General features: G+C 44.7%; 1 protein-coding gene across 15 annotated transcripts in view; it reads right to left on the bottom strand.

Annotated features, from left to right (window-relative positions):
• PTPRT (protein tyrosine phosphatase receptor type T) overlaps nt 1–23,720 on the bottom strand; it is a 1,098,035-nt gene that overhangs the window by 683,820 nt on the left and 390,495 nt on the right. For all 15 annotated transcript variants that reach the window (XM_082361692.1, XM_082361703.1, XM_082361700.1 and 12 more), the window contains exons 4-5: nt 13,761–13,842; nt 4,247–4,362 (exon numbers count right to left, since the gene is read on the bottom strand). In XM_082361692.1, coding sequence (XP_082217818.1) covers nt 4,247–4,362; nt 13,761–13,842 — 198 coding nt within the window. The remainder of the gene's footprint in view (nt 1–4,246; nt 4,363–13,760; nt 13,843–23,720) is intronic.

Raw genomic sequence — 23,720 nt, 5'->3', positions numbered from 1 at the left:
AAAATATTTCTAAACCTCCACCTTAATGAACAGTATCTCTTGGTGGCGATGAGGAGGTGGGGCAGTCTGAGGGTAATTTTACCCGTATTCTCAACAGGGGCCAATGCTGCCGCTTCTGTCGGAATAGCTACCCCTAATTCTGCTCCTGTGAAGGCTCCTACCATCCTTAGAATATGCTGTGCCTAGGAAAAAGTGGTCATTTTTCTCCTTTTAACAGCATTTTTTCTGTTAATGTTAGTTACATACATTCATTTTAGCATATTTGGATGAAATAGAAAAGAGTAAAGATGAAAATAAAAAGCATACATAATCTATCATCGCAATCAATTATTAAGTGTCTTGATATGTGTTTTATAGTGTTATATGTGTATATTTATACAGGTATGTATATATTTGTGTAAATATGTGTGTATACATATGGTTGGTTTTTGATATAAAATTAATATATTGGGCATATCGTTTTATAACTTGCTATTTTCATTTAAATATATACTGTGAAAATGGCATTAAACAGACTTCTATAAACTGATATTTAATGGCCCCATTTACTTAATCAGTCCCCTTTTGCTGGACATTTAGGTTGTTTTCAGTATTTCATCCTGTTGAACAAACTTGCACATACATTTTTTCCGCCTCTGGTTATTTTCATAGGTGTATTCCCAAAAGTAAAATTACATGCCGGAAGAATATGTACATTTAAAAGTGTTAGCTAGCTACTGCCAAATTACCTTCCAGAAAAGATGTACCATGTACATTTTCACAGTGCTACACTGATAATTTGTCACTACAGTTCCACCTAGTTGTACCCTGAATATTGCTCTTTTTTTTTTTCTCCTTTTTCCAAAAGGGCTCCCCAGACTGTAGGCTGCTTTGCTGTAGTCATTCAGTCAGGATGAATGTAGCCATTCCAGTCAGGATACACACCAACTACTCACTTGAAAAAAATGCTTGAAGAGTCACAAGTTTGGATTCCTCAAGACAACGCATCACATGAGGAATCAGCAAGTTATGAATGAGTCCCTTCTATCGGAGACCACAGCACTACATGCTTCACCTCAAGAAGAAATCATCCCAGAACAAGACGAGCTTGTGTATAACTTTTATTGGCCTTTATCCGCCTTTTCCCTAAAAGACTACAATTGTTCTAGGCTTAGGTATACACATTTCTGTATAGGTCCTGTCTGTTGATTTTTATGTAAAACTTGCACTATAATTCCATGAAAGCTGGCACAAGCAGACAGAGTCTTCTGAAGAGCAGATTAAGTCTTCAGGAGGGTGCAAAACAGGGGTATGGGGAGTCTTCCTTTTTAACTTATTTATGATCTGAAAGCACTTAAGGACAAGCAGGTAAAAGGAAAAGAAGGTAAGCATTCTCTACAACAGGCAACAGGGATTTATCCCCAAATACGAGTCCACCAACTTTTCCCTAACCACTGCCAGAGAGAAGGGCCACTGACATACTATTCTGAGAATAAAATCACCGCCTTTATTTCCCTGACTTAAAAGTGCTGGATAAAAAAGTTTCCACATTTGGTGACTTAGTGAATAGTCTGCTTATCTTGGAAGCTACAGCAAGAAATAGCATTGTTGAAAGGCACACCTGCTGTAGGTGTCCTGTGGACTCTTGGCCACAATGTGTCTGTTTCACTCACTCTGGAAATTCTCAGGCTGAGGCACCCCAGCCTGTTATATGGAACACAACTTTGGCAAGTCTGCAGGCTGGTCCTCTAGGCGCTGGAATAAATCCAAAGCAATATCTCATGAGAAATCCGCCACTGCCTTAGCTCGTCCATCTCAGATCAGGGCTGCAATTCTCTCTTGGGTGGCAGGTATCATGACTGGCGTCTCATATTTTATAGAAAGATGTTGACCTACTTCCAACTACACTGTTGAATATAAGCCTGGACTTAACTGGCCAAGAGGGCATTTTGCCAGAGAGCATAGTGTAAGCCATCTACCTCCCAATATTTCCTGAAATATACATGAGGGAGGCAACATTTCTGGCGGTTTCCTTGAAGAAATAGTTATTGAATCTATTCACTCTCCAGATACATGTGAGGTATCCCAGGATGGCGATGGTAGAGAGCTGGGGACCTCTGCCATATCACACTGCCCACCCCACCTCCCTCCCACCCACCCCACCGCCGCCAAATTGCTTTTACCCAGAGCACCACTATGGGAAACAAGCCTATGAAACTCACTTGTGTGCCCTCAGTAAGACTGTGGTGGAAAATGCTGTTCCCTACATCACAGACTGTTTTCTTTATGAGGACTCCTGGGAACAATTCCTATCTGGCCTCTGTGTGAACGACAGAATTTTCTGGAGCCACTGGTTTGTGTTCATCTCAGGGACATCACTTTGAACTGTGTATCCGACAAGCTTTCCTTATTCTGTCTGTGGCCGTGGTGCTGTGGGCTCTGCCTGTGACCCACCAGGAAGCAGCAGACGTAGAGAAATGCAGTTTTTAGCATATGACCAGCTCCGACATGTTATTTTCCTCCTATTTTGTGTTGCCTCACTTAATTTATGCTATCCTGTCATGCTTTATGTCCCATAGTAAGCCACCTGAAAAACGTTCTGGAAATAAGATTTGGTTTACACTGAAAAGTAGATAAATAAATAAGATGTGGAAGAGTTCTAAACCATGTGTTTCTATTTCCTTCAAAACTTCAATTACATTCTCCTTTAACATCCTTCCACTGATAGACTCAAGGTTTAGAGCACGCAACTCAGAACTGTAGCAACAACGTTCATAAGATAATTGGAAAACCCAAATAAAGATGCTGAATGTACTGTGACTGTCTCTTCTCATTCTTGTGACCCAACTGAGGCAATGCCATTGACATGACAAAGCTTCTTGGGAGCCTGATGCACTTTAATACTAATTATAATGAATAAATAGCATTACGTAATACTTGAGTGACATGTGGAAGTTTCCCGTGCTCTCTCGTGGTCTGCAGGCAGACCCGGAAAGCAGTAGGAGCAGGCATTATTATTGACTGTTATTTTCATTCTACTGCTCTGCTAAGAAGCAAGAAAAGAAGCTCCTAGATGTGCTCTCTCGGCCCAGGGACTTTCCAACGGCAGGAAATGGGCTCAAATGCAAGAAGAGAAGTGATACTATGAACTCCCATCAAAGTGTGCTGGGCATGGGTTAAGGACCAACATCCAAACTATGTGAGTCAGAAGAGATGATAGAGAACTTTAAGTATATGAAGTTGGAGGTAACAGGAGTCAGCTTCTTTCAAGCAATATTCCTGATTCCTTGAACTGGAGGTGATGTCTCTCTAGAGCTGTGGTCTCCAGTAAGACTCTCTGCAATGTCAGACATGTTCTCTATCTGCATTTGTCCAACATGGTAGCCACAAGATACATGTGGCTATTGTGCATTTGAAATGTGGCTAGTGCAACTGGGCATCTGAGTGCTGAATTGTATTTATTTTAATTAATTTAAATTGAAATAGTCATACTAAGTTTAACAATGTTACAGGGTACAGGATCAATATAGGAAGGTCGATTGCATTTCTGTATACCAGTAATGAAAAATCAGAAATTGAGGGGTTTTTTAAAATGTATTTTAGAGTAACATCAAAAATAGGAGATATTTAGAGATAAGACTGACTAAAGATACACAAGACCTGAACAATGAAAATTATAAAACCTTGCTGAGTGGAATTACTACAGATCTTAATAAGTAAAGAAATATACCATGTTCACGATGAGAAAACACTCATTATTGTTAAGCTGTCAGTTTTCCCCAAAGGGATCTATAGATTCAATGCAATCAAACCCCATCAAAATCCAACAGGCCTTTTTTCTTTTGTATTAGAAATTGACAAAAAAGTCATATGGAAATGAAAATGTACCCAGAATCTAAAATATCCAGTTTGCCTTAGTCCTGGGATTCTGGGCTTAAAGGACAAAGTTTGTCCTGGGATTCTGGGCTTAAAGGACAAAGTTTGTTAGAGGGCAGTTTGGAAAGTTCATAGTTGCAAATTCTAGTTCTGGCACTTTTATGTTTGTGACCTCAGTTTCTCCATCTGTAAAATGGGGAATACTGATGCCTACATAACAGAGTTAGAGTTAAGATTTAACAAGATCATGGATGCAGAGTATCACCCAAGGAGCAGAGGTACATAAAAAATACCCCTTCCCCTTCCCCACCAAGCCCTTTATCACAGCACACACTTTCTTCCCTTCCCAAGGGATGGGCAGGTACGAGCAGGAGGTCCCTCCCATCCTTACCTGGAGCCAAAGTTTGTCATGCTGAGACCACTTTCCACCAGCAATGCACTGAAAGGTGGCATTCTGCCCCACGTTCACCTCGACATTTTGGAGCCGCAGAAAATGAGGTGCTTTTCCTAAGAGAGAAGCCAAAAAGTACATGAGGACAGAATTCAACAGCCTGACCATGTCCCTGTCGGCGGGTGGGAGCTCAGGATGGGCACTGGGCAGGGGCGAATTTGTGCTTAGGAGATGGTCTGGCTCGGTGAAAAGCTACTGTTGATTGATCACTTCCTGAGCCAGTTACTGTTCTAAGACATTTACATGCATCATCTCACTTAAATCTCACAAAAATCCACAAGGTGGGCAGTAACTCCATTTCACCAATCAGAAAATTAATGCTCTGAAGGGTTACATAGTTTGTCATGGTCAGACAGCCAGAAACTGGGGAAGGCAAGACACGAATCCATGTCTCTGAGAGCCTCAAAATCCATATTATTAGCTGCTGGGTAATACTGCCATGTTTGCAAAAGGAAGTCGGAGGGGTGGGGGGGGTCACCCCAGAAGATATCTCCCTGTAGACCTGGGTGAGCAGAAAGAAGAAAACTGAAGTGAAGCACCTTTGGGCCTGAGACTTCCACAGCTGGCCTTGGCGACGACGCCGATCATGAGGAGGGCAAAGAGGGGAGGATGGAGAAAAGGTGGAGGAGAACACTAGTAGTAAGCACTACGTGAATGAAGGTTCCGTGACTGGTGTCGTGGCAGTGTCTACACATAGTAACTCACTTAACCCAATGCAGCTGGTGGTGGTTTTATCTCTATTTTACAGCGAGTGAAGCAAGGCACCGAGAATTCAAGACACATTCAGAGTCTGCACTTTTCACTCTAAGCTATGATATCTAGGGATGGGATGGAGGTGGGACATTTACTCCGGGGACCTGGCGTAACAGTAGAAAGGACTTTCAGATGGAACTCATGGTGTCCATGGGTAATCAGTTCTAGAATTAAACATATGTTTTATGTTGGGTAACTTGGGTTCATCTCTTGTTTGTGGAGAGAGGTCCTTGCCTATGTGAGCTCTCCAAAGACGAGTGGATTGATAATCTATGTCTAGAAGAATGCGTTTCTTCATCAAGGCACTAAAGTGCCAACGATCCCTATCACATCAACCAAATCAGTGATGAACCAGGCATCAAATACCCCTGGAATGCGATCAAATGGACAGTTCTTAAGAAGATCACGAGGTTCAACGAGGGCCTCTGGCCATCTTTTCAGAGGGAGTCAAATATCCAGACAGACAAGTAATAATAATAACATCACTTACTGAAAGCTCCTACAATGCCAGACACTGTGAAAAATGCTTTACATGTTTTATTGAAGTTAACTTCATAATGTTCCCTAAAGCAGACACTAGTATTGTTTCCCTTTTAGAGACGCAGAAACCAAGGCTCAACAAGTTTAATTTGTCCAACACCACACAGCATTAATGACAGGAACAGAATTCAGTCCAGGTCCATTTTAGCCCCAAAACTCAGCATTTAACCAGCACATTCTCTTGCCTCGTGGACAACGGGAGGTCAACGGTGTCACCTGGAGCCCAGGGTCCAAAGAAAGGGCTCACAGGCAAGGCTGTGCTGATCCTCCAGACGCCTCTCATTGCTCCGGAATATTTTACCACAAGACGTTCCTTTCCTTGGCATCTGTCCCCATGGCCTTCACACTTCGAACTGTCTGCTCTACCAAACTGTGTCACCACCTGCAACGCTCAGCAGAAGCCAAGGACCTCGGCTTGATCAGGCAGACTCGCTGTGCGAAAACCTACAGCTTCTGCTCAGGTTTCTAAACAAAGTGACAACAGCTCAGTCCCCCTCATGCCACCTCCAGGGCCCCACGACTAGACGGCGTCACGAGTCCAAGGCCCAGGGAAGTCCTCTCACTGTGGGCTTCTCAGAGTTGAAGATTCGTGCATCTAGTCAACCTGACAGATGTCATGCTGCTTTGATTGTCTGAAATTTTTTCCTTTTTGCTCTCCTGTATAATTTTGTAAAGTTATTTTTGGAACTATCAGTTCAAGTCAAATTTTTTTTTAAATTTTATTTATTTACTTATTTATTTATTTATGGCTGTGTTGGGTCTTCATTTCCGTGCGAGGGCTTTCTCCAGTTGCGGCAAGCGGGGGCCACTCTTCATCGTGGCGCGTGGGCCTCTCACTGTCGTGGCCTCTCTTGTTGCGGAGCACAGGCTCCAGACGCGCAGGCTCAGAAGTTGTGGCTCACGGGCCTAGTTGCTCCGCGGCATGTGGGATCTTCCCAGACCAGGGCTCGAACCCGTGTCCCCTGCATTGGCAGGCAGACTCTCAACCACTGTGCCACCAGGGAAGCCCCTCAAGTCAATTTTTAAGTGGCAAAAGAGTGAACCTTGTAAGCCCCTTTATACTACCTGTTTGAAGCGGGAAGGAACATCTACTCCCTGGTAAGGAGGGGGTATAGAATCTTAGTTCCAATGTTGGGAGGTTTTGTGTTGGGTTTTTACAAAGGGATATCTCCCCTCACCCTCGGGGACCCTGGGCAAATCATTTAACCTCTGGGACTTGTGCAACTAGAAATGAATTGTCCCTGGATCAATGTCCCCTGCTTGCTTCTCTTTTTTTTTTTTTTTTTTTTTTTGACCACACCATGCGCGGCTTGTGAGATCTTAGTTCTCCAAGCGGGGATTGAACCCAGGCCCTCGGCAGTGAGAGCAGGGAGTCCTAACCACTGGACCGCCAGGGAATTCCCTCTCCTGCTTGCTTCTGACTCCTTTCTAGCAGACCTCTTGCCTTGATTCTTTCATCTGCAATCCCTCTTCCTCCCTCCCTTCTAGGTACAGTGGTAGATAATTCAGAGGTTTAATGGCCCCTGGCGTTAATAATTCTGGTGAAACACCAAGGGTTTACAGAGAGCAGAGATGTTGAAAGCACGCGCCTTCAGTAGCCAGACAGTTATGTAAAGGAATCAAGTGGTTCAGTTGTAAAACAAACAAAAACAAAACTGCCACCTCCTTGCCCCCTTATTGATTTTCCCACCTTTCATAGAGACGTGGGTAACATAAAGATTTCTCTGTATCAGAAAAGCAACATCACAGGCACACTAATAACGGGTATCTGACACCAGCCTCAGCAATGAGGAGGCAATAAGGAGCGGTGGGGACTTCGGGGAACTGGATAAAGACGCCATGCCCCACAGGCAGGGGGCAGCTAGCAGTTCCCTAAATCCAGCAGACAGAGGCCATGCGACAGTGCTGTGCTCAGGGTAGCCAATCATCCGATTTCTCAAGGCAAGTAAGAAATCCAGCCTTAGGTGAAAGCCCTCATTCTAAAATCTTGACTGAATTTATTAAAACATTATGTAGACTTATTAACAAAACACGACCGCAGGCATGCTCTTCTAGGTGCCTGTCTCTGTTACGTAGCTCTTATGGAACAATTTCCACTGGCCAGTCTTGCCTGGTCTGAACCCATAAAACCAGGGACGTCCCCACCCCTGCAGGCATCGTGCTGTGCTATCACGCGCACACTAGCCCTGGATCGTGGTGCTCAACGCGGGAACCTTTCCGGACCACCCTCCGCCTGCTTAGCACCCTCTCCACACGCCCTTGCTCTCTGAGCCCCGGCTTCATCTCCAGCCCATGACAGATCTCTCTCTCTCTCTCTGGGGGATCCTCCTGATGCTGGGGACCTGTTTGGTGCACTTCTCTGAGCTCCTGGCCGCCCCAATCCTCCTCCCACCCCCCCACCCCCACCTGAGCCCTGTCCTCTCCCAGCTGTGGTTTGCACCCAGCATCCACAGCTCCAGGAAAGCAATGACCCCACCCGCTTCAACTCACCAACCTTCGGCCAAGCACAGACGACCTTGGGGCCCAGACCAGCCACCAGCTCGGGGGTTTTAAGCATCCCACACTCACTCCCCACTGAGACCCAGCGTCCCCAAACTGGGACCCTGCGGAATGGGGTTAACAGAAAACTGGCTGTGCATTTGGGGCAAAATGCCTTGATGTTGGTGACATTTAAACTCCTGCAGATGTCAGGGCAGCATCTGAAGACGTATTATTGTGCCCTTTATCTCGCTCTTTAAACCTGACAGTGTGCTCAGCGGGAAGCCGCACAATTGCAGAGAAAGCGCAACTACATACATTAAAAACGTGCTGCAGACCGTGGGCTCAGTGACATGGCCCCACAAGGTTGTGATGGGGAAAAAAAAAAAAAAAGTTTAAACAATTTTAAAAGTCAACCTAGGAGCTAGAAACTTTGAAACTGAGTGGAAAATTGTGCTGACATTTATCGTCCACAGTTATAACTGCAGTGGCCCTGCTAATGGCTGACACGGAGAAACAGCAGCAGAGGGTAACTATGGCTAAAATATTTGCAGAATAACACAAAAATGTTAAATGGGCCATAAAATATAGACGAGAGGTCTCAGTTTGTAGGAGAAAATAATTTCCGTTGAGTATCACACTTATCTTCCGGTCACTGTTTCAGAAGCTGAGAGGCAAGTGTTTAAAGTCATAACTTCAGCTCAAATCGATCGAGAATACAATTGCAAATCATGTACTAAGCCCCCTGGAACTTTTGGAAGACTTAATGGAATCACTTATTGATAAACTCTGACCATACATTAATTTTTAAAAAATGTTTTAGGGAACTGGAGTGGAGAATTCCAAGCCTGAGGACCTAAAGAGGATGCATTCTTTTAATATAGTTAAGTTTTTCACAAGCTATGAGTGAAGTCATAAATGCATTAAGGCTGGGGTTGGGGGAAAAGCACTGTCAGGCCGAAGGACAGTTCAGAAGCTACTAGCAGGCTGCACGACTCGCGATCCCATGAGCAGCCTCCAGGACCCACGCATAGTGGGAACCGTGGAAGGTCACACACACCTCCTCCCCAGAATCACACCACCCAGCTGATGACGCCAGAAACCTAGCAGGGCACCATTTCTGATGCCCCTGGCCCCTACTCTAACCCCATCACTTAGGACCAGTGGGCTCCACCTCCTAAATTCATCTGTAATCTGTCCACTACCTCTCTCCATCTCTACGCTCTATGTTTCTTCATAGTCTGCTTACCATCTGTTACGGGCTGAACTGTATCCCCCCAAAATTCACAGGTTGCAGCCCTAATGCTCAACAGTTCAGATTGTGACTGTATTTGATGACTGAGACTTTAAAGGGGTGATTATGTTAAAATGAGGCTGTTAGGATGGGCTGTAACCCAATCTGACCGATGTCCCCATAAGAAAATTTGGACACACAAAGACACATCAGGGGCAGATGTGCACAGAGGAAAGACCATGTGAGGACAAAGTGAAAAGGCGGCCGTCTGCAAGCAAAGGAGGGAGCCCACGGACAAAACTAAACCTGCCACCTTTATCTTGGACTTGGGGCCTCCAGGACTGTGAGAAAATAAAATTCTGCTTAAGCCACCCAGTCTGTGTATTTTGTTATGGCAGCCTTAGCTGACTAATATACCATCTGTTATAGACCAGATAATTACCTGATTGTTTGTTTTATTTTCAGTCTCTTTCACATCGCTGGAAGCCCATGAGGGCAAAGAATGAATCTGTCTTACTCACTCCCATGAACCCAGACTAGCGTCTGGCATGGAGCATATGCTCAGTAAATACGTCGGATGGTGAATGAATGTCTCTCCACTACCTGGTCCAGGACATCACCATCTCTTACATGACTCTAGAACTTTCTTTCTCATAGGTCTCCTGACTTCTTCTCTATTCCCCCTTCAACCCCTCCTCCACAGAACAGCCAAAGTAATCTTTAAACAATTAAATGAGATCATATCAATCCCCAGCATAAACCCCTCCAGTGGTGCCTCCCTACACTTAGATTAAAATCTAACCAGTCATGGGGCTTCCCTGGTGGCGCAGTGGTTAAGAATCTGCCTGCCAATGCAGGGGACACGGGTTCGAGCCCTGGTCCAGGAAGATCCCACATGCTGCGGAGCAACTAAGCCTGTGCGCCACAACTACTGAGCCTGTGCTCTAGAGCCTGCAAGCCACAACTACTGAGCCCGTGTGCCACAACCACTGAAGCCCACACACCTAGAGCCCATGCTCCATGACAAGAGAAGCCACTGCAATGAGAAGCCCGCGCACTGCGACGAAGAGTAGCCCCTGCTCGCCACAACTAGAGAAAGCCCACGCGCAGCAACGAAGACCCAACGCAGGAAAAAATAAAGTTAATTAATTTAAAAAAATCTAACCACTCACAATCTAAAATATGACACAAATGAACTTATCTACAAAACAGAAACGGACTCACAGACATAGAGAACAGACTTGTGGTTGCCGAGGGGGAGGGGCATGGGGAGGGATGGACTGGAGTCTGGGGTTTAGCAGATGCAAACTATTATGTACAGAATGTATAAACAACAAGGTCCTAGTATATAGCACAAGGAACCATATTCAATATCCAGTCATAAACCATAATGGAAAAGAATATATATATATATATATATATATATATATAAACGGAATCACTTCGCTGCACAGCAGAAATTAACACAACATTGTAAATCAACTATACTTCAATTAAAAAATAATAAATTACACAGTTTGATAAGTTAAAAAAAAAAATCTAACCACTCACAATGATGTTCAGGGCCCTGCTTCCCTCTCACTCAGAAACACTTTCCCACATGTTCCCCATGCTCAGGATACTCTGGCAGCATCAAGCTGATCCCACTGCAGGGATCACTTGCCCTTTGCTCTGCCTAGAATGCCCCCTCCCCAAACCTTCATACAGTGAACTCCTTCTATGACTCAGATCTCAGCTTGGACCGCATCTTCAAAGTTATCTCCCTGACCACTTTATCTAAGAAGCCCCCCCACATCCCAGTTCCTCACATTCATTATATTCATAACACATCACTATCTGAAGTTATATTAGTGACTTACTTAATATTAGTAACTTACTTAAAGTCCTTCCTCCTTCTGTCCTTCTGCTAAGTATACAACATGGAAACAAAGACCTACCTATCTTGGTCACTTAAGTATCCTCTGTGTCCAGCAGAAGTTCCCGACACATAACTGCTGCTCAATAATTGACTCGTTGAAAGAATGAATAAAAACCCTGGCTGGATATGGATTGAGCATGGGGCCTTGGGAAGGGGCCTTTGCTAGGCCCTGGTCAACCTCACATGACTCACGAGCTATGGACAGAACTCAGGGAACTACATGCACCACCAATATTTGCACATAGAGTTAAATGGAATTCTCGAATTCCAGCCCCTTTCACAGAGTTGCACATTTTGATTTCTAGGAAGTTTTAAGCTTAAGCCTCCTAAGCATCTAAGTTGAACTCAGATGAAGCACATTACACAAGAACACAGCCAGGGTCACGTCTTCCTGAGTTACGTCCCATGGCCCATTTGCTGGGTAACTTGCTCTCAGCAATTCCATAACCACATAATGCACACTCCTCAGCATGAGGCGTATGAAGCTCTCAAAAGAACCCAAAATTCAGAAGCAGCCTCAATGGGAGGAGGATTCCAAGAGGAGCCATGAGACTTCAGGCATGGAAAGGCATTCAAACGCCCTCCAGAGAACCCTCGCCCATGGAGATTTCTCTGAGAGAAGGAAGCATGGGGCTGCAATGGCAAACCATGGACAGTGTGTAGAGTTAAGGCAGCGTTGAGGCTGAGACAAGAGACAGGTGTCAGGTTGGGTGTCATGGTGGAGGTAAAAATTCCCAGTAGAGGACAGAATTCTGGGATCCCAGGAGAGAGAACCAGGCCAGATTCTTTTAGGAAGAGCCTACTAGAAAGACCTAGTGCAGGCATCCAGCACAGGGTAAGCAGCAGGCATGCAGCTGGATGCAGCTCCGAGGATGCGGTGTGTGCAGGACTTGGGGATTGCTGAAATCCTGTTTCAGAGAGACTGCCTCAAAACTGATGGCTGCGCAAGGTTGAGTGTGTGAGGTTAAGTGCATCACAAGTGGAGCAGACATCTCCCGACATGGTCTGAGGTCAACCATCATTCTCCAATGGGCAGCAGATGCTGATTCCCAGGAGTCAAGGGAGGGGAAGACTTAATCCTGGTAAGAGGGACTCAGGTGTATACCCAGTACATAAACCCTGCAAAGCTGGGGGATTTCTGGGACCCTCATCACATAAAGTCTGTTTCAGCAGAGACATTTGCTGGGCATAACTGAATGGACAGATTCATCTGAGAAAATCCCAAGGACTCAGGAAGTAACCCAGAGGGTAGGAACCTTAGGCCAGAGTAATGGAGAATCTAATAGGATCTCAGCATTTCTGAGATGCTGGTTGATTCCTGGGGAGGAGGTTTCCCTTACACAGACACCAAACACAGTTATCCAAAATAATGTCTTGCCAAAACCCCTTGGAACTCATCCCAAATTCCTCCAGAGAAGGTGCTCTAAGACAATGGGTCAAACAATGTCACTGTAGTGCCAGGGGAGGGAAGTGACGTTTGGGGCTCTGATGAATTCATTGTAGCAGAAGTTGAAAGAATCATTCCAATTAAAGCAACACAGATGGGGCAGAAATGAGAAGAGCCTCAAAATGGGAGGCAAGAAAGGCATAAAAGCACAGGATGTATTATATCTCTTGAGGGAACAGCAAACTGCACCAGAGCCCATAGCATGACTCATGGCTATAAGGAAGAAGTAGAGAGAACCCTGCTAGGAGTTAGTTACCCAACGGCTGCCAAGAAACTAATAGGAACTTGCGATCTGCAGACACTAACAAACTAATGGGGCTGGCAACTTAACCAGCCCTCCTATGGGGCTGCCATAATCCCCAGGCATATCCCTTTGATTACGATCCCCCCACCAAATGTCACTGGATATGATGCCATCTCAACTACCTGCACCCAGGACTTGTCCCCTCTGAGATTTAGTGAACCTGGGAACCACAGCTCCTTGCTCAGACACATTCAAATATCTTAGACTAAATACACAAAGAGAGAGAATTTCCAGGGGAAATTGGCTGGGCTTAGAGGAGTGGAATGCCTTTGAGAACTCTCGACACTGAACCATAAGTACTAACCACTGTGAGAAATCTCTCCCTATGCCTACACGGAGTTGATGAGGGTATTTAAAATTACTTTTGAAGAATTAATAGCTTTGGGGTACTTTTCCCTGTGAGTGAACAGTGTGCTAATTTGCTCCATGTTTTGGTGGTGTTCTTTTTTTGAGACAATTGCACAAGATTCTATCCAAAGCCCTCTAATTCTTCCACTTCAGTGGTCTGAATCCCGCTAATAAACAATCAGGACTTTAGACTCCCTTAATAATGCAGACAGATTCAAACAAAGATGTTTTGCCGCTCTCTGCAAAGTCCTGGAGGTGCTGCCTGTTGAACAGGCCAGCAAAATTATGGATTTATTCAGGACTGATTGCATTGAGTATGTAAGCGAGTGAGAGATGTTTGTGAGCTGAATGAATAGGGGGGGGAACTGCAGCCTCCAAGCTACCCAATCTGGCACGGAGCAAGGCTGCGTTAGGATGAGGGGAGAGACTTACTGCATGGATGGGCAAGGACCCGGACCTCGTCCACAGCGATGTAGCCAGGATGACCCTTCAGAGAGACGGATTCAAATATCACCTGCAACACACGAGGCAGGAGTCAATTTCGCAGAAGTGGTTGTAGGAATTCATCGCAGCTGCCCAGCCCCCAAACAATTTATGTTTCAGCTTCCCACTAGAACTGCCAAAAGAGGTTTTATATTAGGCTAGGATGCTACCCCGGCAATTGACGTGGATTTTCAAAGTAAGGTAAAAAGGCCACATTCCGGTGACTAGCAAAAGAATAATCAGCCACATGGAACATTTCTAATGGTTTTCAGAACTAACACTGGGATGCAGGGAAATCAACCCAAAAGTGGCCTGGAAACCCCGATCTGCACCTTTTTCACTGTTGTTTCAAGGGAAGCACAGAGAAGAATGACTTCCGAATATCTCAACTTTCTTACGAAGGATGAGGGAGAAGCCACCATAAGCCAAGGAGCGTTTACCTTAATTTAATTCCACATCTCCAAGGACTACAGTCCATCTGAATTACCTAATAACACCTCTTGAAAAATAAGCCCCAGGCACCACTATTGGTATGTGGGAATCCAAGGGCAACAAGTTCTTTGAAACCTCCATTCTGACTCCCAAACTGCTGATTTCAATAAACAGCTTTCCTTGTCACCCACCACCCACCTTCACAAAGGAGATGTGACTATCTGTGTGGACAGCATGACCAATGCCCTTGACCTCCGTAATTCTAATGGCCTCATCTTCCAATCAGCTTCAGCTACGTGCTCACACTTGCCCTTCTCCACTCCACAAACTGGAATTTTCAGTGTATTTTGGCACAGACCGCTACCACACGCTCCTCTCCCAACCCACCCCTCTTAAACCTGCTTCTGCAGTGCACATGGTACCCTGGATCTCAACTTTTCTAGAGACTGTATGCTGCATGGACCTCCCTGTATTCTCAACAAACCCAGGGTTCCCCCACTCTGTTGACTAATCACCCATACCATTCTCACCGAAAGCCCCAGTTCCTCATTTCAGTGTTGGCAAGTCTATTGCAAAACTGCCTTCTCCACTCCTATACCCCATACAAATGTTCCCCTTTCAACATCACCTACCCAATCCCTGCAAGATACCCACATCACATCTTTAAGAGGCAAGAGGACTACAGAGGGGCTGACTTCTAACTTCTTACCCATCAACCTAATCTTCATGGGTTAGATGACTACACACCAACCACTGCCCCCTCTCTGCAAGGCACACCCCAGCGCCCTTGACCTCTACCTCTGCTGCATTTTCCAGCTTCTTGGTTCTTGGTTCTCTCTCTCTATCTTGTATCTCCGAATCCTCCCTTTTATTCCTGACTCTGACAAACATAAATGCTTGGATTTCTCTTACTCTTTAAAAGCTACCCTTTGGCAGCAGTTGTATTTATAGTCCAATTGTGTTTCAATCCCATTTAAAATTCTCAATGGTTTTAATTACACTCACTCTACACTTCCCTACTTCCCAGTGCAAAACTTCAACCCGTCACCTGGACTTTGTCCTCAGCAGTCCCCCCAACACTGACTGCATGGCAGACGCCAGTAATCTTAGCAGTGCTCTTACTGCTTAAATTCAATACATATATTTCAATCTTTATCTTACTTTAAGAAGGAAAATAGTATAGGGCTTGGGATCTGGGTCAGAATGCCTGGGTTCTAGTTCTGGTTGTACCACCTTGTATGTGCACACCTTGAGCAAGTTACCTTACTGCTCTGTGCCTCAGTTTCCTCATCTGTAATTGTAGTGTCTACCTCACTGGGTAATGATTCAGGTGAAAGGAGTTAATACACTACTTAGAACTATATGTGGCACATGGTAGGTTCTCAGCAAATGATTGCTATACTTATTCTTCATACTTGACCATTTTGCTACAATTACTGATGTTCATAGCTTCTCCCTCTCTGGGTCTCTCTTCTATTTAGGCTCAGGCGACACTTCACTCTCATGGTTCTTCTCTTCGATCTGTGTCTATTCTACCATTGGTTTCTTTGTAAGCACTTCTCCTATATCCACTCTTCAAATGTGGTCTTCTTCTATTCATTTTTGTAAACTGAGAACACTCTTCCTTCAATGGCTATCAATTCACTGATAATTCCCAAGCCCAGATCTCCATTCTAGACCTTTCACCTGAACGTGGGTCTCACTTATCCAGCTCAAAGACCTGTATTTCCACCGAGATATCACATAGATCCTCCAACACAATCTGTATACAACAGAGTTGAGCAGCTTCCCTATCAAGCTGTCTCCCTCACTGCCCAATGGGCCATCCTTCCTGAACTATGGACCTCAGTGGGTTGCCCCATCCAGTCATTGAAAACTGAGATGCAGACATCTGCCTGGGCTTCTCCGTCTGTCCCACTCCTCACATCCTTTTTTTCTGACTCTGTCTTCTTAGTATTTCTCCTATCTGCCCATGTCTTTCCATCTCTGCTGTTAAGTTGAACCATATGAAGCAACCATCCTATAGATCAAAACCAGTTGGATATCAATGCCATTGCTCTGGTTCAAATCTTCATCACTTTTCACCGCTATCATCTCAACAGCCAACCAAATAGACCCTCTCTCTCCTGTTTTCTACTCCTCGGTTCAAGCTGTGGATGGAATGTAAGGTGGGTGATAAGATCAACAGAAAAACCCCCATGTGGAATCTTTTTGTGGTCCATGTGGTCACTTCAGGTTAGTGGATTCAGAGGCCAGAGGTGTCAGTGGGGTCCAGAGCTCTACAGCCATAACAAGTGAGCAGGGAACTGGTGGAAAGCGTGGTGATGGCTGTGAAGAGGCAGCCTCCTTGGGTGGTAAGATCTATCACTAAGGCAACACACTGCTGCCTGGGAATTATGTACAGTGACTTGGGGCTGACAGTCACATCAAACATAGAGCAGCTGGCACCAGCATGACAATCACTCCAGAAGAGGGGTTTACTAAGATAGCAGGGTCCTTACGAGAGACTGAACAAACAAAATTGTGCAGAGGGTAGGGGGAAAGTTTGTAGAAATGAAAGTGTGATAGCTGCCTCATCCTGCAGAGAAGGAAGTCAACAGAAGACCTTTCAATGAAGAATTATGTATCTAATTATATTTTTAATAATTCAAAGGAAACCAAAAGCCAAGTCCATAGGAAAAAATGAAAAGAAAATACACCAAACACAGAAAAACATTTAAAAGAAATAGCATAAAAGCATTCAGATTGCGTAGTAAAAATGATAAAAGAAAAAATTTCTATTGTGACAATAAATATAAATAGGTTAAAATAGAGAAAAGCTCTCAGACTGTCTAAATAAACCATGTCTAATCGTATGCTGTAAGATAAACACCTAATATAGAATGACTCAATAACCTTAAAAATAACAAGTTGAACAAAGACACAATAGGAAAATGCAAATAAACATAAAATAGTTGTTGTAAACATAATGCAAAAGCATCAAAGTAGAACTTAAACCAAAAAGAAATATAAAAACCATTAAGTGGACTAAAATGGTCATTAAAAAAAAAATGCATGCGTCAATAGATTTAAAAGGAGAAAATGATGGGAAAAAACCCCAGCATCTGAAGATTTTAACACTTGTCTTAGACTCTGACCAAACAGGAAAAAATAAAATATCAAGCATGTATCTAATGTGAATAATAATGCATTTACTAAACAAATATAAAGAGAGAATAAAATTTCTGTTCAAATGCTCATGGATTATTTACACAAAGATCATATAAGAGACTAACGTATAACTTCAATAAATCCTTCAAAGAGGAAACCATACAGGTTTGGGTCTATACATTTCCTAACTGAATTTCCTGAAGCAAAAAATTAATGACAAAAGCTTAAAAATCAATTTCTTAAAGTTGAAATATTGTATATTTCTTAAATACATAATAACAATAATATCAAAGTATGTTTTATATGTTAACAAAAGTCTGAATAAAACAAAATTAAAAGTCAAATGGCAAGTTGAGAACAATATCTGTAATATCAATATATATGCCAGCTAAACGGTAAATATCATGTTTTGTGTAAACAATTCTTGAGAATCAACAAAACAAACTCTCCAAAAGAAAAATCAGCAAGTGAGTTCAGCATGTAATTCACAAAAGATGAAGTAGGATTGGCAATGATTTATGAATGTAATCTTTATAATGACATTAGGGAGATTACAGCAGTTGAAATGTTTTCTTCTTTATACTTTTCTAGATTTTCCAAATTTTCTGCAATAAAAAATGAGCTCCTTTATATTTACAATAAAAGGTAAGTGCTTTGAGGTACATTACATTTTCATATCTCTCTGCATGTTATACTATCCCTGTGTCAGGTATGTACCACAGTACAATTAACTCTACCATATACAGCACCTATCACACCAGATTGTAATTGCTTGTCCATGAATTATTTCATTCTCCAAACTCTAAACCTATTGGGAACAGGAACAGTGTCTCATTCATTCATATCTATAGAGACCCTCTTCTGTACCAAGCATTGAGGCACATGCTGGGGCTATAAAGGTGAACAAGAAGGTTAGGGGCCAAGCCCTGATAAACTTTACATTTTATGAATGGAAATGGAAATTAAAAAGAAAAATATGGAAAATTAAATTCATTTTGTGATTGGTATTATGAAGGAAATAAACAAAATGTTGTGATTAAGAGTAACTAAGCGGGAGAGGGTCTACTTTACTTAGAGTGGTCAGGAGAGAACTCTAAGGAGGTAATTATTAAGAGGAGACCGGAAGGATGAAATTGGCAAGTCCAGGAAGAGGTGGTAGAACGTGCAAAGGCCATGAGGCAGGAAAGAACTCAGGGATGATCTGGGAACGTGAGAATGAGACTCTGGTGTGGCTGGGATATAGTAAATAAGCTAGAGAAGCACAAGGCATGGCTGGAATGTTAGTTGAGGGTCAGATGACATGGAGTCCTACAAGACCTAGTATGGAGCTTGAATTTTCTGCTGTTACTGAACCATTTAAAGCAGGAAAGTGACATAATCTAATTTACATTCTAAAAAGATCATTCTGGCTGTTCTGTGGAAATTGACTCGGGGGTAGGGGGCACTTGAGCAAGAATGAAACAAACAGACCTAACAGTTAGCTATAGTAGTGATCCAATCAAACGATGAGTATGGCTTGGACAATGGTGTTGGCCATGAAGAATAAAGATGTTGATGGTTTGAGAGATATTTTCAAGGTAGAGATGAAAATAATTGCTGTTAGATTAAGAGGGGAAGAGTGAAGAAAAGAAAAAATGCAATGAGGACTCTTCAATTTAAGGCTTGAGCTTCTAGGCTGATTCTGGTGTCACTTATTGACATGAGGAAGATGAACATGTGTGTCTGGGCACACAGGCAGGGCTACATCACGATTTCTTTTGGTCATGTTAAGTTTGAGATGCCAATTAAACATCTTAATGGATATACTGAGTAGTAGGAAGCTGGCATTATATTCTGAAGCTCATGGGTGATCTGGGACCAGAGTTACAAATATGATAGCTTTGGCACCTAAATGTCATTTAAAGCTATAGAACTAGATGAGGTCACCTTGGAAGACAGAGTAGACAGTTCAGAGAAAGGACTACGGCCTAAGGCCAAGTGCAGAAAGCCCAAAAGTGGATTTCTTAGGATGGTAGAGATTGGAACATGGTTTTCGGTAGAGAGGAATGAGTCAGGGAAATAGCATAAAATACAAGGGAATGAGGGACTGATGAAACAAGATTCTCGAAGGGACAGAAGTCAATTGGGGTCAGGATACTGGCAGAGGTATCAGTATTGAACAGAGGGGCACATCATGAACTAAGGCTGAATAATAATAAGAATAGAGAAATAAAACCACAATAATAAAGGTCAACCATATTAACCTTTTATTAGTAGGTAGTCTCAATCTAGCCTCTCAACAACCCTAAGAGGTGGGGCAAACTAAGTTACCAAAGCTCAGAAAGGAAGCCAGAGGTGGATCGAGGACGGAGGCCCTGGTCTCCTGGTTTGCAGCCATGTCCATCACTGGACTTCAATGAAAAGCAGCCCTACTCTCATTTAACCAAAACACTTGCTTAAGCAGAGTCCTGACTTTTTCCCAGTTAATCAAAGTCCAACTCTATTAAACTCTTCTGACACTCTGTTTCTCACATCATTACTCAGTATCTAACCTAGATCATAATTATTAACAAATATTCCATGAACGAACCCAAGCCTGGTCATGAGAGAATGGATGTATGATAGTGAAACACACATTTGTTCACCGCTCTCTCTCCTTCCTGTTGCAGAAATAAGAATTCTATAATGAGACAGAGAATCTTTTATTCATCAGAATTCCTCTGGGGAATTTTTTTCTGTAACGCACTGGGGTAGGTGAGTCTTGGGTTTCTCAAATATGAGAGAGTAATATTCTGTAAGAAACAAGGGGACGAAGGTACTGTTTTTTTCATGAAATGAATGAATAATTGTAAAATGCTTACAATACGTACAGTAAGATACTGATGAATGTTACTGTTATTACTGCCCTTACTCTGGGCAGAGTGATGGGAGATGAGAAGGAAAATTCAAGGGAATGGTGGGAGAGGAAGAAAGTAATGGGCTTCCCAATGAGACTACCCCTTGTGCCCTCATCCCAAGTTTCCACTAAAATTCCTACACTCAACAGACTCTGATGTGAGTGATGACAGGTGGGAACTGGTAGAGGCTGGGCTTTGGGTCCATGTGGAGGTACATGGAAATGAAGAGGCACAGGTGGTTGCAGGTGTCACGGCAGTTGGGGAGGTGGAGGGGAGAGAGCGCAGAAGCATTGGGGAAGGAGACGGTGACAACCCGCAGAATCCCTGATGAAGGCCCCGGACTCACAAGACATTAGAATTAGGGTCCACGGTATGTTTACAACAAAAGGCAGGTCCTGGATGCAGCTGAGAATAAAGCACCTCCCAGAACAGATGGGGAAAATCCTCCCCATCACTGCCAGACTGCTCAGAGCAGAATGCTCACAAAACCTACAGGAGCCAAGAGGGTCCTGTTCTTGGCACGCAGCTCCAGAGATAGAGGTTTTTTTTAAAGTCATGCAAACTGCCATGAGACAGAGCCCTCAATGGCATGAGAGTAGAAGGTCACAAGGCTGGGGGTATCAGGAACAGTGCCAGGGAGTCCACCATTCTTCCCCAGAAAGAAAAGGAAGGCAGGCCCACGATGGATGGGCTTGGATCTTCAAGGGCCCACCTGGACTCACCTGCTGAGGCCTGTCCCCTGAACACTCACAATGGGGCTGACTCTGAGGCCCACATGCAACCTCCTGGGCAAGCTGCTTGCTTCCAGAAACAAGGGCCAACCCTGGGGAGCACAATGCCAGGCACCAGAGAGGGAGATCTCAAATGGCGGCTAGAATGTGCCACCGAAAGATTATGGGATGGTGGGCCTTAGCCACGGAGGAGCAATGGGTGCTGGGGTTAAGTTGGCAGGGTCAGCCTCTAGAAATTACATATAGCCCCCAAAACCTAAACACCCACTTATCCATGCTGCATGCTTTATAGTTCTGAACGAGATCCTGGAATGCAAATTATTGCTGGGGTTCTGAATGGGAATCTGGCAATGCAAATTACTGCTAGGATTCATGGTTCAAGTTTCTGACCACGAGGAGCTTCTGTATGAAGCCAAAGGGCAGGGTACTCTGGAACACTGTTAGAGAAAGCAGGTTTGGCTGAAGCAAGGGGTTGCAAGGGCAGCTCACAGGGAAGCAGCACGACCAGGGACATTCAAACTTCAGGAGAGATGTGAGGGCCCCCCTGGATTCTCACTGCTGATAAAAAAGGAAGAAGCCCTCTCAAACAAACGCAATAGCAGAACAGAGCATTGTCTTGTGTGGTTCAGGAAAAGCAGCTGTTACAGCTACCTCAGCCCCCAGGTTGAGGGCCAGGTTCCCAGCCGACCAAGTTCTGGGGAATGTGGACCATTGGAGTCCTCTCTTCCCTTCTGGTCAGAAAGCGCCCCAGAAGACATCTGCAGCTTCGGGTGGAGATGGTTATCCCATCAATGTGCTTCTGGTCCTGTTTAGGAAGACCTACCAGCTCCAGTTCCTGGGGACAGACACCACAAAGGGACAGGGTGATGTCAAGAACCTCAGTGACAGAAAGACCTGCCCAGGTGTTCTGAGGTGAAGGAGAATGGTCATCTCCAAGCAAAGCACACTCGGAAGGAAACCAAGGCCCTTGAGGAATGAGAGCCAGGAATGGGAGATTAGCCAGAGGACTGAGTGAAGAACTGTGAGAAGGGAGGGAGCTCTAGCTGACAGGGAGCAGCGAGGGCGGTGGGGAGGGGCCAGAAGAAGGCCACCCAGTGAAGCTCCATGTCAGGGTATGGAGGCAGGGACACTGGGGTGCAGGGACTGGAGCAGAAGGCCTGTCCCTGCAGCACAGCCTTCAACCCCAAGGTTGCCATGTGTCCCTACTGTCAACTGCACATCCCCCAACCCCTAGACCTTTAGAGACCTCCTGGTTTTGGGGAAGTGGAGCTTGCATGGAAAGGCGCAAACCTCTCCCAGCACAGGAGCTGCTGGGCAAAGCCAGGAAGTCACATCCCAAGAGAGGCTCAGAGATGAGTCACCCTCATCTCCTCCACAAAAGGCAGGCTGTGTGCCTGTTTGGGGGAGGGTGTGGATATGTCGGGACATGGTTTAAGGGGCCTGGCATCCTATGCTCACCACTGAAGTCCTCAAGCAGAGAATTTGTAGAGCAAAAGTTTCAAGGGGCTGTAAACACCTTCTCAAAAGATAAGAGACAGAAAAATGCTGGCTCACCAGAACTCCTCTTCAGAAGAGGACCACATATATTTTCACGGTGAGGGTGGGGGAGAGACCGCTTGGGGTGAAATCAAGAGAGACGCTCTTCCCCACACCAGCCCAAGGAGGCCTGCCTAAGACAAGGAGGAGTGTTTGCTGCTTAGAGGGGAGGGGTGGTGGGTGAATGAAAGAGGAGATGGGGTGGAGTCTGAAGGAGGTAAAGTGGCCCCCCTCCCTGTGACGCCCCCTCCTGAATTGTGCAAGAAGTTACCAAACGCACAGAGCGCCAGATGCCAGAGGAACTCCTGAGAAAGGGACTGGGCTTCCCGAGTCCAGTTGAGTCCAAGTCAGGTGAGTCTTAAATTTCAGGGGTCTACACAGCTGAATAAAAGGTAATTTCACCGAGGCAGGTGATGGAGAATAGAGAGAAAAAGTGGCTGCACAATTAAAGTTCTTTTATTTTTTTAAAATATTGGGACAGAAAAGTTCGGACTCATTAAAAAACATGAAATAGAATTAACATCACCTGGAAAGGGGCAGCCACGTGCAGTGCGGCTTCAGCGGCACTGGATGAGCCCCTGCTCTCCTGAGAAGAGGCGGGCGAGGGGTGGACAGTGGGGGGAACGTTCTCGTGCCAGGCCCCGCTGACGGCCTGGGGCCAGAGAGCCCACTACTAAGAAAGATGAAATGTCCCTGCTTATTACAGAGCTACAAGTCAATTTTAGGACTGTGAAATATGACTTTAATAAATGAATACATAAGCCATCAGGGTCTGAAGCGAAGCAGCGCCGAGAACCAAACTGGTATTTAGTCCACAGAATCATGCATGCAGAGCCAGAGCTTGGGGTCTGGTGAATTTTAAAATGCATTTTGCAAGTGTCTTTGAATCTCCTGATGGGCCCCTTTTTCTCTCCCCCGATATATGTGTGGGTGGTGCCCCTGCGTCTGTGGTGGGCTTGGGAGCAGGCTGGTGCGTGTGCACTTGTGTGGGCTCCGCTGTGTGTATGGCCGAGGGACTATCTGTCAGTGGCCGTGTGTGTGTCTGAAAGGCACACGTGTCTTTTCTAAACCGCTGCTCTCAGTGCATTAGTGGCTTTTTCACCGCAGAGCTAAGAGCAGAGAAAATGGAATGGAATGGAATGGAATGATGCCGCAGTGCCCAACAGGCTGGAAACCAGAACATT

Source organism: Balaenoptera borealis (genome assembly GCF_965194805.1).
Source record: "Balaenoptera borealis genome assembly, chromosome: 16".
Classification (NCBI taxonomy): Eukaryota; Metazoa; Chordata; class Mammalia; order Artiodactyla; family Balaenopteridae; genus Balaenoptera; species Balaenoptera borealis.
The sequence above is the reverse complement of the archived record's forward strand: the minus strand, read 5'-3'. Positions and strand labels throughout refer to the sequence as shown.